Source organism: Anser anser (genome assembly GCF_964211835.1).
Source record: "Anser anser genome assembly, chromosome: 1".
Classification (NCBI taxonomy): domain Eukaryota; kingdom Metazoa; phylum Chordata; class Aves; order Anseriformes; family Anatidae; genus Anser; species Anser anser.
The window spans coordinates 64,777,842-64,792,961 of record NC_139720.1 but is presented as its reverse complement, the minus strand read 5'-3'; the positions used below and the strand labels follow the sequence as shown (position 1 = coordinate 64,792,961).

At 42.8% G+C, this 15,120-nt stretch overlaps 1 protein-coding gene across 1 annotated transcript in view; it reads right to left on the bottom strand.

The window, feature by feature from the left end:
* TMTC1 (transmembrane O-mannosyltransferase targeting cadherins 1) overlaps positions 1 to 15,120 on the bottom strand; it is a 153,817-nt gene that overhangs the window by 11,636 nt on the left and 127,061 nt on the right. Inside the window, exons 12-14 of the mRNA XM_083831087.1 lie at positions 13,663 to 13,806; positions 5,875 to 5,983; positions 269 to 371 (exon numbers count right to left, since the gene is read on the bottom strand). Coding sequence (XP_083687213.1) covers positions 269 to 371; positions 5,875 to 5,983; positions 13,663 to 13,806 — 356 coding nt within the window. The remainder of the gene's footprint in view (positions 1 to 268; positions 372 to 5,874; positions 5,984 to 13,662; positions 13,807 to 15,120) is intronic.

Genomic DNA, 15,120 nt, shown 5'->3' with positions numbered 1-15,120 from the left:
AAGAGGACAACTGCCTGTGTGAATATGGTGAGAAACGCTGTAGGAAACATCCAGGCTGAATGCCACTGCTGCACACTAACCGCAGCGACTACAAATTTCAGCACACTCTGCCATCTCAGCAGAGCAGGGATATTTATTTCCAAGCTACAGTGGAGGCACATCTACCACTCTGGAAGCTTTTGACACTCTTTTAGAAGTGTACTGCTGAATAAAACAAGCCAAAGCAAATAAGCCTGAGAGAGAAAATCCCCTGTTCCGCGTCACTTACCAGTATCAACCAAGAAAACTCCGTAGTTGTTATGCAGATCGGAGCTCTCTGGACAATTCTCTATGCCAGCCTTGTAGACCTCCTCTGCTTCCTTCAGCCGTTCCTTAAAACAGAAGGAGATGTCTTAGCTGTGGCAGAAATGGTATCAGCACCATTTGTTGGGTACCTGTATTTTGTGGTAAGGCTCACTTTGGCACTGCTGGTGTCCTTCCTCCCTCCCCACATGGGGAGCTCAGGCCCCAGTTTGCCCCACCAAGCTGCTTACTAGGGGAACCTGGCCGTGGCCACTGGATTCTTGGAAGCCAAAATTTTACCCAGTAGCATGGATGCGATATATTTGCTGTCTGGCACTCCGCAGCAATGCAGACAGCTTTCCCCCCATACGCTCGCAATAGGAACTACCTGTGAAATACAAATATCAGCTGGAAAAGGTTGGGCGGTTTGTGTGCAATGTCAGTGAGCTTCAGCTAGCACGCACCCAGCTGGGAAATGCACAACGACAGGGGTCATGTTGGTTCTGTTAAGAATCTGTCATTTGGGAGCTGACATATTTTAATTTATTTGTTTAATGAGCATCTTGCTGGCTAACTTTCCCCCTCAGGAGCTCCGCTCTTTGTTCCCTGAGCAGCACGGAAAACACAAGGAATGAAAGCTTGGTGTGTGTGACAGCTGAGGGATGAGGAGCTTGCACAGGGCAATGAGGGAAGCAGAAGGAGGATTGAGGGTGATGAAAGAGTGGGGAAAACCTGACAGTTTCAGATGAAAAACAGGTGTTGTCAATGTGTGAGATGTAGCTCACTGGGACTGATAGGACATGCCACTGCTCTGATTCTCGGATGCACTGAGCCCTTACATTTTGCACAGATTTCAGTGAGGTTTGTAGGTTCTGAGCATTTTTTAAAAGTGCAGATTTTTTCTTTGGGAATGTCCTGCCTATGGAAGTGTCCCACTGGCTGTGATCTGTCTAGCCTAAGCTATGGGCAGCCAGGTCCTGAAACAAAAATAAGGCGTACTGTTTGGATCAAATAGCAACTTAATAAGGTTTCCATTTCCCTCCAGCCAGACGGTACGTGCCAGCTATCCACATGCTCACTAGCACCAGTTATTGAGATTTTCCTCCCCTCTACACTCAGAGCTTTGCTGTTGGGGTGTACAGATGGGAGGAAGGTTGTTCACAATGGAAACCAGCATGGTGCAGCAGGGTGCCAATTAAGCTTCCAGAAGCAAAGGCTTTTTTTTTTTTCTCAGTTCTTCCACTTGTGCGGAGCAGAGCAGCCCTATGGTGACAAACCCCGCAACCTCCTACCAAAGTTCCCAGGCCAGATCAGACATTTGGGTGCCTGCTGAGGAAAGCCTGGCACCACCGAGGCAGAACTCATCATGCTTAAGAGCTGAATCCACATTGAAACGAGAGGGGGGGGGGGGGGTGTGCATTCACTCCCTGCCCCACCAACGCTCCCCTGTGACCGGCTCTGCCTGGCCACAAGAAGCTGCCAAGCAGCTTGGCCTCAAGTGGACTGTGTGTCCTCAGCTGCACGATCACATCTGTCTGTCAAGGCAGGCCATGAGAAAACACTTTCTGGGGAGCCTGGGCCACGTCTTTGTGCAAAACAGAGCTGGGTCTGCTCTTCAGCCCGGCTGTGAACTCGCCTTTCCTCCCATCATGCAAATCCCACTGCGTACTGGGCTTTCTCTGGATTTAAAGGGTGTACCTGACAGCAGCATGTGGTCTGTAGTTGTTTAAAAGCACGGACTCCTTTCTCACCTCTTATATCAGAACTGGAAAGCTGGAATTAATAGCTCTGGAAGACTATGGTTGATGAAAGCAAACGGTTTGTCATGGTTAAGTGCTTTCACATTTACATGATAAAGGTCAGCCAGCAGAAAAGATAGGGTGTGATAAAACACAGAAACACATTTTTTAAAAGTGATTAAGTTTGGACATTTTGGATATATTTATGTGAATTTGACATCATTATCCTGCAGGGTCAGGAAAAGTGGAGCGATTGTCAGAATTGACTAAAAGGAAGAGCAACCTCTTAAGAAAGTACGTGCGTCAGACAGACATTAACAAGTATATTTTCAAGAATTTCTCTATTGATTTCTTTTCCACTAATTTTATTTTTCAGCAGAGGAACACGGCTTTGTATGCATATATGTCAGCTGTCTTCATTTTGTTTACCAATCATAAACCCGATCTTTAAGCAAGAAAGGGCTACGTTAAACTGGATCAGCAGCAGTGTCCCATGTCAGAATATTCCCACTCACTGATATCAAGCACCTTCAGCATTTTTGTCACGGTTGCATTGCACACGCGTTCGTAAAACACTTTTTTGGCATCTAACACCCTGACCCCGCATGCCTCGGGCTCAGAGCAAAGTCTGGAATGACTCCTCCAACAAAGTGCTTGCATTAAGTGCAGTCAGAAATTGAGAAGGGTGGGCCCATCTTTTCGTGCCAGAGCTTTCTCCCTCACAGCCTCTCTTCTTAGGAGAAATGCTGTAAGTTCATCAAGGCTTGATTCTCATTAACACTTAATAATGCCGCTTCCAGACCTTCATGAAACATTAATCAAGCTCACAGAATTCAGAAGACTGGCTTAAAAAATGTATGAGATTTTTATGATATTAAGAAAATTATGCATGTGAGGATCTCTCAGTTAAACTCCAGGGTTTTTAAGTCTGGTTTTGTGGGTTTTTTTTCATGGCTCGGATTTTCAGTCTGGGTATGTCTGAGTAGGCTTGCTGCTGCAGCTAAGTGGGTTAAAAAGTTTCTTTTTCTTAGGGCAGGCTGATATTCTTCCCAAAGAAAAAACAAAAAGTAAAAAACCAAAAAACCCAAAACCTTGAGCCCACAAACTAGGGTCTGAAAAAAGCCATCAGGTAGCATGAGACAAGTGATAAAGCTGCAAGAGCTAGGAAGGTGCTGCTCCACTGCCTCAGAGTAAACCCGGGGGAACCACAGTTACAACAAGGGGCACAGCACTAGCAAGCAAAAACATTAAACATTTGATTTCTGATGTTAGTACCACTGAAACAATCACGGAAAACAACAATACCTTACGACTGAGTTACGCTATCAAGCAGACAGCAGTACGATGGGAAAGCATTTATAAAAGGCACAAACAAGCCAAACTTTTACACAGCGTGGAGGTGTTTTCTTTTTTCCAGATGGGGCTCTGACTTCAGAATCAACTCACAAGGAGATAAAAGGGCAATCACACTGAGAAGCACCCTAAGCCCCTGGTGCACGAGAGTTGCCTCTTACAGTATGTTTTACAGCTATGGCCAGAAAGACACCATAAGCTGTACTTTAGACTCATAGCCTGTAAAGTTACGGGGGATCATACTGTACAGGATTGACCAAGGCAATCCCAACACAAGGCAATCCTGATGCCTTGTCCCTGGAGCTGTTCAAGGCCAGGCTGGATGGGGCTTTGGGGAAGCTGATCTGGTGGGAGGTGTCCCTGCCCACAGCAGCGGGTTGGGACTAGATGGTCCATGCAGCCCGCTGTGGTAACTTCTTGCATATTGCTCGGCATCACAGATACCCAAACAGTTGTAAGACAAACTCTGGGCCACAATCAGAAGGAAAACCAGGTCTGTAACTTTTACCCTACTTGGAAACTATTGCTTGGACAAAAAGGAAAACCCCAAACTGAAAAACAGAATCCCGTTTCTCCCTTCTGGCACATATATCATCCTCTGAGCTTGAGATGCCAAAAATTTCTGCCTGTACCCCTCCGGAAAGCACACAGCATTAGGGTGGAATTCTGCAGCCCGCAGCCTCAGGCAGCAGCAAGTATTTGTAGGAGGCCTACTGAGGTCACTAGGATGGGTGTGTGAGGAGGAGGTGCACAATCAGGTAGGCATCTGCTGTGGCTGAACATGAGAAGGTGTTAAAAGGCTGCAGGAAATCGTTATTTTCTGAGGAAACTGTACAAACTATCTTTTCTTCCCTACCACTTACTCAAGTCACAAGAGGATGAATGATCTATACATAAAAGCAGATAAATTATTGCTGGACTTACTAATGGCATTGGCTTTGGGCAGAAGGCCTTGAGACTCTATACTGGTTTTATTGCTCTGTTGATCTTACAACTGGTAGTTCTAAATAATAATTTCAATTAATATTAAAACCAGGTATTACTGCAGCTGAGTCATTTCTTATAACTGCAGGAGACTCTTCATTGATGCGCTTATTCAAAATACAGTTTCCATTAAACGAAGTTCTTCTCTCAATTCATATACTGTATTTCTAGGTCCCTGCAGCTGATGTTGGTAATATTCAAACGTTTAAAAGTCAGTTAAAAGAGAAAATAAAATAGCACATCTTTCAGTAACCCATATATACCACAGGTGAATTTTACAGTGTCTACACGATTGAAGCCTAAACCAGAACAAGACCTTTGCTTATAGTTTTGCTGAAATATATCTACTTGTAGAGACAAGATTTAATTAACCAGACTAATGGAAAATAGTGAAAGATGATATTCCATTGCTATGTCTGTATTTGCACTTTGGCAAGCTTTTATTTAAGAAAGTTTTAGCATCCCATGCTATGGAACAGTTAAGATCTGAAAATCTGGGGACAGAAAAAAACAGTTTTCAAAAGCTTAGTAGAAACTGCTGGAGTTGTGCAGGGGACCTCACCATGCACCCACATAGGGCCAGAATGGGGCCAGTGGTTGTGGCTGCAGTCCACGGGAACAATGCACAGCATCCCTCATTTCCAGCATGCTTGGAGAAAAGCAGGGCTTCGTGGTCTTGATGTGGGCACTCACGCTTCATGTGTACTTTTGAACTCAAGAATTTTGTGCCTCAATTTCCCTTTTCTTCTGCGGAGACACTATTTCACCTCACAGGGACCTTCTAGAAATAAATTACCTCACTGCAGTGAGTGGCAAGCGCCCCAAGTAATGAGCATGGTAAAAAAAAAGCCCAAGAGGAAATGAGTAATCCCGCCTCCAGAGCACATTCTGGGTCCTGTGCAGTAAATAAGGCCTGGGGCACATATCCAACAATGAGGTTAAATAAAATATCCAACAGCTGCTCATTAAGAGCAACATAAAGCAAGGGAGCCTCTCACGATCATCTACCGTGGTAATTAGGAGCTTTATCCTGATGGGTACATGCAAGGGGCAGAATTCAGAGGCAGAAATTCAAAGCAGAAACCTTGTTTCTGGCTTTTTCTAGCTTTGGAGGGCTTTCTTACAAATCTCAAGGTTATCTATGTAGGTTTGTGTGTCTGGGGGTAAGTACTCACCTATTCTGCTGCCATAGCATTCAAGGTGCAATGGACAGACTTTGATATAGATGTGGGGAGCTGCAGAAAGGGTATGTACTCAACTTTAACACTGATGTAACTCCGAGCCTCACCACATGGGTATTATTACTCACTGAGAACGAGTTGCCTCCTTCCTATACTGAACAAGTCATCTCTAAAGCAGCCCAGCACAACTCTCCAGATAGCCACAGACAGGCCTGTGCACTTCACTGCATGCATGTGAGGTGAAAGCACTTCCAGGCTGTGACAGAGGCATTGCAATTACAACATCAGGGCATCACCCTGCAGGAGAAACAAGAGCCTTGAATGATACCCGTTACCTGTTCAGCCAACAGCGAGGCCAGGCTTGAGTAAGCATCTGCGAATTCTGGGCCGTATTTGATGGAGTCCCTCAGTAACATTACAGCCTCCTCCTTCTTCCCTTGGGACCTGCAGGCCGGGGAGGGAGGGGAAAAAAAGAAATAAAAGTTCTTTAGCAGCATGTTTAGGTCACACACTGATCAGCTACTTTAAAGAGATGTAAAAAACTCTACCTTGTTCTTTTCACTGAAACTAAACAATTCACTCGCGCCTCCTCTCCCCAGTGCACGTACCCAGCATCTCCAGATCCATACCGAACCTCTCTGCCTCTCCCTGTGAAAGAGGGTTGGCACTCTGGTCACTGAATACACGCTAAATATTGCTTGCTTGCTGGCCCATGCTTTTTCCCAACAGAGGATGCTGATGCCTCTGGTGCACAGGGTCACTGCACTGATTCCCCGTTTTTTATTTCAATGGCAGGCGTGCAAAGGACTTGTGCACAGGCACTGCCCCTCTCCAGCTCTGGTGCTCACAAGCAGAGCACGCTGTTTTAAACTAATCTGGGCTCTTTCTCCCATCCCTGCTGTAAAAGCACCTCTCCCTTCCCAAAGGAGGAAAGACTGAAATTGGCTACATCCGTAAGGATGATCCAGGGAGAAGCAAGCGGGTCACTCACTGGGGAAAGAAGACACACAAGTATTGAAGTCACGTCGGTAGAGATGAAGGAACTCATCCTACCTCATGCCAGGGTGGGAAATGTGCTCACCAGGGCAACCCATTTCTCAGCAAATTCTGAGACTTTTTGCTCTTCGCATCACGGTTTCATCATGCTCCTCTCAGGAGCTGGGAGCACACAGGTTTTAATGAACCTGCTGTTTGGTCTGCTGTTCTGATGACTGCTCACACTGAGCATTATGCAATGAACCCAGCAAAGACAAAACACCCCCAAAATACTGGATTTCTCAATCTCACACACTGAGGAGCAAAACCTATTTTGCTCTATTAGGCAATCAGCATGGGCCACGAGCTCTGTCTGTTAAGTGATAACTGTTAGATTTTGTAAACTTTTCCAGTCCTACTGCAAATCTACTCTCAGTATTTCTCTTCATTGAAAATAAATCAATAAATCAAGTTGAGAGATGGCTACGCTAATGAGATAGACTTTTTTCCAGCATTGCTCTGCACTTACTGCCTTGGAAAAAGGAAAAGTTTTCCTGAACAAAAATCTGTGTTTATTTATTTGAGCTACAATTTCACCAGTATTGCTCTGTATTCCTTTCCTTGGAAAAATTAGAAGGTTTCCTGAGCAAACATCTAACGATGCTTAGTTGGACTGGAACAACATTTTCTTTGTGCTGGGTATAAAACGAGTATGAATAGCAGGGCTTACAAAAAGAAACAAAGGGCTGTGGAACACAGAAAGTATGTGAACACCTTGCTGCTTTGGCCTTAGATTTCATCTGAGTGACAGGGTCAAGTAACCAGATCTTGTTTATAAGGTGCAAATTTCAGCTGATAATATATGTGGCTTTGCAGATTTTTTCCCTTTCTAGTTATATAACTTGAAGAATATTTTGCCTGTCCATTACGCTAAGTAAAAACAGTTGTGCTAGTCTTTTTCTTCTTCCAGTGGTGCTCCATATAAATTACACGAATGAAGCAAAAACAAATAAAGAACCGCTTTTCCCCTACACTAATTAAAGACTAGCTAGCTTGTCAATTTATAAAACTTTTGGATTCCTTGGCTGGAGTTTCATGACACATTTTTATAAATCAAAAACAGATGACTGCTTTATAAAGGTATTGATGTTTGGCAAAAAAATGTAGGAAATGCCAGCTACAGAAATAAAAGGATTAAGTGATCCGCTCAGCAGTAGTAAAAGTTCCCATTAACCACAAACATGCGCTAGGAACATGGGGCAGTCCTCTTAATTACTCTTTTTTTTTTTCTAAATGGCCTTTTTTTCTTTTGATCCAAGAACAATGTTTGTCTCCTGAAAGTGGGGGTAGAGAGAGAAAGATTATGGCATCTTTTTATGTGACAGACTGAATTATATTATAAAAAGCAGATCCAATGGTTTCTCAGAGGGCTCAGTCCTGCAAGATACTGACTGCTCTGGCCAAGCACTTAAACACGTACTTAACTTTTATGTATGCAAGTTGAAAATTAATTACTGGCTGAAGTGCTTTTCTGGACCAAGGCCAACATATTCAGCACTTTGCAGGATCCAGGCCGTAGCTTATATAAATCTCATGCAATCTGGGAGAACACCGAGTGTTGGGAGAAGAGTCTGATACACTAATTTACCACAAACTGGGGATCTGCAGCAGGAAAAACTAGGTAATATATACCTTCAACATGACAGAGAGAGGAACAAATTCAACTGACACAAGGAGTCCATGATCACTTAATCCAATTTTTCCCCAAATTACCTTGCCTTACAATGCCCTCTTCTGATTCCCTCTTCCTCCAGCCTGCCCTCTGCAATCAGCATGGTCGAGCCGAATGCAGGAAATAGCTCTTTCCACCTGGAACATCCCTTGCATATTTTTGCAAGTGCCCCTGCAGTTCGAGAAGCATCAGCCTAAACTATCCTGCAGAAGCCTGGTCATCCATGGGTCTGCGAGTGGGCTGTTGGGACTGGAGTAAATTTCATTCACAACAGAAACAGTAACCTAGGAATTAGTGCTCTAGAAGACTTTTTAGTTTTCATGAATTGTTTTATAATGTGAAGTTAGTTTGACTGCATTAAATCCAGAAACACAGAACTCAGTAAGGGCTCCACAATTGTTCTGAACAACTTGTCTTGGTTTTACATGATAATCCATGCGGAGCTTGCAGTGTGTAACCGCCTGTCTGAAAGGAAATCTCTAAGCACATTCCACTCCCTGGGATTAAACCAATTCAGACAATTTAGATGCACTCCTTTGGTTTTCATCTGTACTATGTGGATGACACCAAAGCTGGGTGTCATCCACAGCCCAGCAATACACTGTAAGGCAAGGTTGCTTTTCAGAGGTGCCAGGTTTGACAGAAAAATCATGAAGTTCAGCGAAATCAAATTCATGTCCTGCACGCAGACTGGGATAATCCCATGGACCAGCACAGGTTGGGGGACAACGGGCTGTACAGCAGCTCTGCGGGAAAGGCCCTGGGGATCCTGGTAGGCAACACATTGACCACAGTGTAGAAGGCCAACAACGTCCTGGGTCAGTGGGTCCAGGGAACAGACATTTCCCTTTTATATGATATTTGTGAGACGACATCTGGAGCAATGTCCAGTGCTGGGATCTCCAGTGGAAGAAAGGCATGGACATACTGGAGAAAGTCCAATGGAGAGCTACTAAGAAGGTCTGGGCTGGAGCACATGTTGCATGAGGAGAGGCTGCATGAGCCACATGTGTGCGGCCTAGAGAAGAAAAGGCTCGGGGTGACTTCATTGCTGCCTGAAAGTACCTGGTCGGAGGATACAGAGAAACCAGAGCCAGACTCTTCTCATAGGTGCACAGTGACAGGATGAAAGACAATGGACACAAGCAGGAACATGGGAAACTCTGACTACATACAAGGAGAAATGTTTTTCACCGTGAGAGTGATAAAACATTGGAGCAGGTCACCCAGAGAGACTGTGGCATCCCTGACCTTGGAGGTGTTCAAGATTCAGCTGGACACAGCCCTGAGCAAGGGGATTCAGTTTGACCTGCTTTGAGCTGCGAGCTTGACTAAGTGATCTCCAGAGGTTCATTCCAACCTAAGTTACTCTTTGAATCTACTATAAACTTGACACTGCCAGAGCTTTTTGGTTTTGTTTCCTTATTTTTAAGTGGGCTAGAATGTGCATGTGATGCTGATGTATAACTTCAGCACTTCATACAACACAGCGTATTCTGACCAGAGACAATCCAGAAAGCCAGATGCAGCATCACTGCGTGTTATTGCTCAGTCTGCTTCTTTGAAGGGAAGGGAGGAATGTTTCACTTTCTGAAAGATCTTACATCTCAATACATATAGTATCTATCTGATGTTTTCCAGTGTCTTCAGACAATTATATAAGCCCATGCTAGCACGTTATATATCCAAAAGGCTGTATTAGAGAGGGTAGACAATCCTTTTTTCTCTGACTAGATGGGTTTGTTAAACTTGGACTAAATCAGGGCAACAAATGCACAGGACACCTTGGGCTACTCTACATTCCAAAGAGAAGCAGTCCTTTGAATAAACTCAAGATCTCAGGGGACATTGTTTCTAGGCACTTCACTTTCTCCTTGAAAATGCAGCCATAACCCTCTCAAAACACGTAAGAGTTATGAGGCTTTTCTTCATAAGAAATGCTGCACTGAATATTAGAGCATAGAGAGAGAGAATACAGTAAAGAGTAAGTTCTCTCCCATTCTGCAAAAGAAAGCTGAGATCCTAAATATTTACTTCAAATGTTCATAATATTTTATTTATTGTCTCTTTACAGAATAGCTCAGGGGCTATAAATTTATGTGAGGTATTCTGAATGATACATATTTATCTCAGTTTTTCAAGCTGTAACTCAACAAAACTGAATCTATATAGAGGAGTTAAATATTTATATAACAGGAAATATTGAAACAAAATGAAAGAAAGCAGTATCAGGCTGGGCTGCTTGGAACCACGAAAGCAGAGAATGAGATTTCTCCCTTTTAAGCAGGTCATCTTCTGGGGCTATTTTAACTATTAAATTCATCTGCATTGTTTAATTATCCACTGCCCAATATTTATAGTAGGCAAGAAAATGATGACATACAACTTTATTTTAGAATAAGTAAACAAAACCAGAGGCTTATTCAGACTTTATCCTGCAATGGTTCCTGAGAACATTCATCTTCTGGCACATAGCTGTCTTCATCATGTGCAAACAGAAAATGGAATCTCTTTTTCATCTAGGGTATCCACAGGAAAAAAAAAAAAAGAAAAAAAAAAAAACAACATAATAATAACCCGAAATTTCCACTCTGTTGTCCAAAACAATTTTCTAGTCAAGCTTAAATCACAACATGCTTGAATAGACAGCTTATAGCCAGGGAGTAATGAGCAGCAGATACCCACATGGGAACAGCAATCCCATCCTTCCAAAACCCGGGAGTTCACCTTTCAGCACTCCAGAGGTGAAATCTAGTATCTGCAATTGGATTTCCACACTGTGAGCAGGAGTGGGTGTATGGAACTTGGCAGGATCTGACAGAAAATTCTGTGCCAGACCATTTTGTTATGTGTCCCAGTACAAGTAATGCTGTTACTGGACATGCCTTGGGTGCTGCAGATGTGGCTCTTCCTGATCTGTATGAGGTGTACTCACTGAAGCCTCTGTAAAGAGGACAGAAAATCCTTTCATCTCTTGACCTTTTATCCTTTCTCAGCCCTAAGTTTAAAAATCAAAACACCCTTCATAACGTCTCATAGCACAGCCAGAAATTAGTATCTGCCTGCAGTATTCTGCAGATTTTCATTCATTACCTAGATTATACTAGCATTATAGCATCTGCAGAATACTGCTCGCCCTATATACACAGTGCAGAACTGGTCTCTCTTTCCAATAGATCACAGTCTCCTATACGGTTGAATAAAAGGATAATTTGGTAGAAAATGCACAGAAAATCAAAATGATAGGAATAGGGACCTCGAAATCTCTGCCTCATTCTCATGTGGTCATCTCACATGTCACCTCATGCTCTCTGCAAATTTGATGCATGATCCAGGAGAGGTGCTAGCAAGGAGGTTTGAGCTACTGTTTTAGGGGAGACATTTATGTAAGATCTGCTGACACAGCATCTGCTTTACACGTGCTATTCCCTCCACCACGAACTCTGCCTGGTTTTGAGCAGCTTTCTTTAAAGATAAACAGGGAAATGAGAATACCATTTCTATTATAATTAATACTGTGTGTGTGCCCAGGTGCAATGGATTGCTTTGGAAACCTAAAATAAGTTCACAAAATAGGAGTAAATGGGTGTGGGAAAAGAGGAGAATGGAACCTAAGCACTTTATTTTAAAGAGTTTAGCAGAAGTATCATAACACCTTTAACTTATCACAATATGTGGCATCACAGAAGGATGAAGAACACACAGAATTTGATGGGACACACAATAACTTAAATATCCCTTTAGGAAAAACATGACATATTGCACACAAAACAAAACAAACAGCAGTTCTAAGAGAATTTCCCACATGCCTCCTTTGTGCTTTGCCAGGGCAACAAATCCAGTTTCTACCCATATGCTGGGTCATACGAGCCCATCAACTTGCCAGATTTAAGCATTATTGACATGGAATGTCCTGATGCTGTTTCTGGCTTATGTCCTTTTGTATTAATATTTCATATTAAAAAAAAACCCAAAGAATAGTAATTAAGACATATGTGATGGATTAAAAGGACTATATATATATATTTTTAAACAGCATTGCCACCTAAGATTAATTTCAATCAACCAAATCTCATGAATAATACAAAGACTTTCAATTTATTTTGTAATAAGGCTGTCTTTACCTTTCTTGTATTTCCAGTAAAGCATTAACCTGCCTTTCTACACATCTGCCATATTCTAACCCCAAACCATCAGGTTTACTTGTAATATTACTCTGGCAACTTCTCTGTTACTGAATGGGCCAGGCAGAACTTCAGCAATCCGCTTAATTTCCTTCACATAAACTCACACTCAAAGCTACATTTCAGAACCAGAGAGATCAAGTGTGTTTTGATGAGACAGTGCCACTTTATAACCAGCCCAACACTAAAGCCCAATCTGCTCTGACGGATTTACCAGAGACCGGTTACCAGCAATATCCCCTTACAAAATAGATGCAATTTATATCAGCAGAAGAGTCTTCTTACTGCTGTTGTTTATTCAGTTCTGCTAGAAAAAGAAGGAAAAAAAAGAGGGAAGGGGAAAGGAAAAGAAGAGAGGAAAGAAAAAAGGAAAAAGAGGAAGGGAAGGAAGGAACCCCACCAATGTTATCTTGACAAAAACATGGGTATTTTTTGCTGGTGCAAAAAAGCAAGTGTAGGAATAGAGATTTTTGTTTGTTTGTTTTAATTGCACCTCTGACAGATCTTAATGCAGCAGCAAAGCTTCTCTTGTAGATCGAAGTTCAGCCTTTAGATATGGTTAGTCAAATTAATTTGCATGATTATGATTGCTATTCTCCTTGCTAAAAGCTAATGTTCTAAATAACAATGAGTCCAATTAGGAACTGATCAACTTGTCTTCTAGCTCAGTAAAGTAACCACGCAGGGATGTAAACCAGCTTTCCCCTCAAATCCAGACCCACCCCACCCCCTGCAATGGGATGAACCTTCTGCCCTTTTGAGCATCTCGAGAGTTATGTATTTATGCCTAAACTACACATCTGACCTTCCAGTTACAGCTAATGAGGAGAAGTGGGAACTTGCAGGGAGGGATTTGCTGGATATGTGTTATTCATTAGATCTGTATCAAATGCCTGTCTTTGAACAACATGGCTTGCTCCACTGGACAGGTTCACATCTCTCCATTGAGATGGAAATCCCAGGTGACTGGTTTGGATTTAGACACCTCATTGTTTGATGCCTAATTTGGAACAAGTGAATGCCCTCCAGCTGAAGCACTGTTGTAAACAGCACCTGAACTGACCTGGCAGACAGCATAAGGATATCCAGACTAAGCCTTGTCTCTGTGCCAGCAGCCTTGGCTGCCAGTAAGAAATAGCACCATTCCTTCACCAGTTGGCAGAAAACCTACTCTGGTGACGTGCATATGGAGAATCTGGATTTCCTTGGCCCCAGTTCTGCGTTCAACTTACTTGAGCAGGTTGCCGAGATTGAAGAGAGCTCGATTGTGCTGAGGGTTTAACTGAAGGGCCCGTCTGTAGTAGTCCTTCGCCTCCAAAACGTCTTTGGTCAACGTTCCCAAGTTGTTGAGAGCACTTGCATGACGAGGGTACAGTCTGGGAAAAAGGAAATAATGAATTATGCACACTCATTAACTGACACACATAAAGCTCAGGTCACCAGCTCCACCATCACTGCTCTTTGGCACTCAGTACAGGGAAGGATGTCAGCTAGAAAATGCCATCTTCCCTTAATTTGCTGCAGGTCCTGATGGGATCATGAGGAACCTTCTCAGCTCCCAAAGAGACTGTAAATCAGGTCTTCTCCTGCAGTTCCTTTATGCTTCCAGGGCAGAAGAGAACACTCAACAGCTTTGAAAACCGATTTTACCCTCCCAGTAAGAGGCAGAATGAGTAGAGCAGCCTGAACATTTTTATTCAAGATACTTATTGAATAAGTAAGAACTACTTAGTCAAAAATATGTTTCCAATATAAATTTGTTTTGACATATACAGAAACCAAAACAACACTGCTTAATTTTGTGTTTTTTAATCTGTTTCCCACAACAAAAGTGATAATAAAAAAGGGCAAAGTGAAACTTGAAATCAGTTGTTGAATAATGTTTTTTTTCAGGACCAATAAAATGATCAAAAAATCTGGAAATGGACTGCTTAACAATATGAATTTCCTGAGTTTCTATATTTTTTTTTAACACCCAGTTCTTCTTTTAACTGATCAGAAATTTAAATCTACCCATTTCAGTTTAACATTACACACTGGGCCCAGTGTACCTCTGTTAAAATTCCCCATGAATTAAGAAGCATTTTGTGGTCCATTCAGCTGCTTCTATGCTCAGGCAAAGTCATGCTCCTGCATTAATGGTTTGGCTTGTAGGTTTTCCACCAGAAAACTCCAGTGGTGAAAATGACCCAGGGCAAGATTTAGCATCCGGGACCCTCTGTATCACAGATGAGTGAAAACTGAGGTTAATTCTGACAACTAAACAAATACAAAAGGGTAGCCCACAGAGGGGGAAAGCTGGGAGACCAGCTGTGCGAGAAGTGTTCGGAGTCCCCTCTGATGCTCTAGTATGAAATGGTGTACAGGTGCCTGCCCACTCAACTTCTCCAATGGACATTTTATTCGTGATAGGAAGGAAGCAAGTCAAGATGGTCAAGGTTTCTGTTTGAGAAGACCTGGTCTCAATTCCCTCTGCCACTGCATGTTTTCTATTTCAGACCAGGAAAAGTCATTTGGCAATTCTTTGCCTTAGGTCCCTGTTTGTAAAATGTGCATAATAGCTTTGTAATTCATGGCAGAGAGATGTGGATAATGACATTAAAAGTAGTTGGCTATGATAGCCCAGGGTATGGCACGAGGAAGGGCATTTAAAGGAAGAAGAGATTAAGGCTATAATGCAGTCTAACTCT